At 44.5% G+C, this 3,064-nt stretch overlaps 1 protein-coding gene across 4 annotated transcripts in view; it reads left to right on the top strand.

Annotated features, from left to right (window-relative positions):
* The window catches only part of SNAP47 (synaptosome associated protein 47), a 33,767-nt gene that overhangs the window by 13,809 nt on the left and 16,894 nt on the right, over positions 1-3,064 (top strand). For all 4 annotated transcript variants that reach the window (XM_017830055.1, XM_017830054.1, XM_017830056.1 and 1 more), the window contains exon 2: positions 2,068-2,620. In XM_017830055.1, coding sequence (XP_017685544.1) covers positions 2,124-2,620 — 497 coding nt within the window. In that variant the 5' untranslated portion in view covers positions 2,068-2,123. The remainder of the gene's footprint in view (positions 1-2,067; positions 2,621-3,064) is intronic.

Below are 3,064 nucleotides of genomic sequence, written 5' to 3'. Positions count from 1 at the left end.
ATATTTATATATTATTATATATTTATATATTATTATATATTTATATATTATAATATATAAATATAATATATTCTATATTATAATATATTTATATATGTATAAATAATTTTATATCATATATAATTATTATATTATATATAATACATATTACATTATATATAATAAAATAATTATATGATATAGAATTATTTATACATATATAAATATATATATAAATTTTTGTATATAAAAATATAAATAATATATAATATATAATTATATTATATATACAGTATATATTATATATAATCATTATATAATATATCATATGTATTATATATATTATATATAATAAAAATATATATTATATATATATTTATATATTTTTACATATATATATAAATCCAGTACAGAGGGTTTATTATATATAAAAATCCAGGACTGTGTGGATTTATTGGGAATTTTCACTTTAAACTCCAATTTCTTGGTAAATTTCTGGCCTTTTTTTAATTTTTTTTTCCCATTTCATCTCTACAATTAATAATGAAAATAAGGTTTGGAACCCAAATTCCAGGGGTTTTGTGGGATATGACTGAATGTGATTAGTCCTTTTCTTGGGAATATGGAATTTGGAGTATTTAATTCAAAATATCATTGGAAGTGGAGTTTTTAAGGGATATTAATGATGCCCGAGCTGGGAGATCTCAGTGGGTGCTGTGGGAATTCCCCCAAGGATCCCTGGAAAAGGACTTGGCTGTTTTGTTGGCTTCAGGATTCCCGGAGAGTTCCTTGTGTGGAATTCAGAGGTGGAATTAGTCTCAGCCTAAGTGGGGATTTAGGGATCCAACTTCCAGCTGCTCCCTACAAACACCCGGAGCTCGTGTTCTGGGATTAATCCCTAAATTATCCCGTGATCCATCCGAGGAGATAACGAGCTGGTGAGTGATTAAATCCCCGTGACGCGATGGGTGTTCCCAAATTAATTGTGGGATGTCAAACTGTCACGAGGAATTGAGATGTTCCGGGGAAGAATCCGACCCTCGGGAACAAGAAACCTCTGGAAGCGTGGACAGAAGGCACTCCAAGTGTGTCGTGTTTAATCTCCCATTCCAAAGGTTTTGGGTTGTTGGGATAGAAGGAAGTGACAGCTCTTTGTTTTGCTCCCGCGATTCCGGATCCCGCTGAGCAATCCCTGCGGGATTCACGTGTCAGCCCAGAGCATCCCGTGCTCCCAGGAAAACGTGACCCGTCCAGAAGTGCTGTGATTATTTCCCAGGACAAAAACTAGGGATTGGGGAGTTATTTTGGCTGGTTGTTTCACCACAAGTTTGGCTCCCCTTGAATTTGTAAGGAAGATAATTTTTCCAAGTTCTTATTCCAAAGTAATATCCAAGAGATAGTGACAATTCCTGAAGAATATGGATCCATTTATGGCTGGGAGTTTCTGCTCTTTAATCCTTGGGAATTCTGCTCAAAAATGTCCCTGGGGGTTGGATTAGAAGGTCTTTAAGATCCCTTCCATCCCAAATCATCCTGAGAGTCCATGGATATTCTGGAATGTTCCCAACACACCTGGATGTTGGGATATCAGAGTGGAAAAGGAAGGAGCAGTTCTTCAGTGTGGTCACTGTAGATTAATGGGATGTGTTTTGGGATATCCTGGGTTTTTCTCCAGGACCTGTTGGTCTGTGGGAAGCTGCTTCTGAGGATGGAGTGGGAATGGGAATATTCCAGGACATTAAGGCAATAAATACTGGAAGTTTGTGCTGCTGGGAATGGGGTGGCCAATGCTGTTGACAGTCCTTTCCAAAGGAAATGTTGAGGTGGTTGGAAATGATTATGGAACAATGGATGGATTGAATTCCCAAAGAGATTTTTGCCTGGAAAATTTTCCCTCGGGCACCTTTAGGAGCCGAGCTCTGGGTAAAGCTTTGGAGCTCTCAGGAGACTCAAAACTCATCCACATCCATCCACAGCTGTTCCCAAACCTATCTCACATCTCCACCTGGAATGTGAGAGTACTGGAAGCCAACTGTGGATGGGATTAACGTTCCTAAAGATTCCCGCTCTTTTTTTTTATTCCTTTAGTTTCTCCCGGCTTTGAGAGCGTTGCCCTTGGAGAGGAGGCTCAGCCCGACGAGCTGATGAACGAGGACATCCGTATCCACAGCTGGCCTTGCTCCTACTACCTGGACACCGGGAAGCAATGGATCTCTGGGAAACTCTCCCTGACTCCCGTCGGCATCAAATTCACAGCTGACAAAACCGGGGAGCTCTTGGTCGACTTCCACCTTTCCGGGATCAGCGAGATCAAGAAGGAATCTTCCAACCTCATCTTCAGCTCCCTCACCATCCTGGAGAAGAACACCAAGCACTGGTTCAGCTCCCTGCAGCCCAACAGGAATGTGGTGTTCAACGTCCTGGAGCACTTCTGGAGGGAGCAGCTGCTGGAGAGCCGAGGGGCGGGAGCGGAAGGAGCGGCCGCGCGGCCCGGGAAGGGCAAGGAACTGACGGGAATGTTGGCGGGATCCCAGAAACGCCTGGAGGACACGGCCAAGGTGCTGCACTACCAGGGGGAGCAGTTTGACAACATCATGAAAGGGCTCAACAAGATCGAGGGGGACATGGATGTGGCCGACAGGTAACGGGGTAGGAGTGTCCCATGGGCTGGGAATTCCGGGATGGATCCGCAGGAGGGTGTTCCTCGGGCCAGGAATTCCCGGGATGGATCTGCCAGAGGGTGTTCCTCGGGCTAGGAATTCCCGGGGCAGACCCACAGGAGGGTGTTCCTGGGGCCAGGAATTCCCGGGGCAGACCCACAGGAGGGTGTTCCTCAGACCAGGAATTCCCAGGGCAGATCCACAGGAGGTTGTTCCTCGGGCCAGGAATTCCCGGGGCAGATCCACAGGAGGGTGTTCCTCAGACCAGGAATTCCTGGAGCAGATCCACAGGAGGTTGTTCCTCGGGCCAGGAATTCCCGGGGCAGATCCACAGGAGGGTGTTCCTCAGACCAGGAATTCCTGGAGCAGATCCACAGGAGGTTGTTCCTCGGGCCAGGAATTCCCGGGGCAGATCCACAGGAGGG

Source organism: Lepidothrix coronata, unplaced genomic scaffold, assembly GCF_001604755.1.
Source record: "Lepidothrix coronata isolate B3197 unplaced genomic scaffold, Lepidothrix_coronata-1.0 Scaffold173, whole genome shotgun sequence".
Taxonomy (NCBI): domain Eukaryota; kingdom Metazoa; phylum Chordata; class Aves; order Passeriformes; family Pipridae; genus Lepidothrix; species Lepidothrix coronata.
This window is presented reverse-complemented; position numbering and strand designations above follow the sequence as displayed.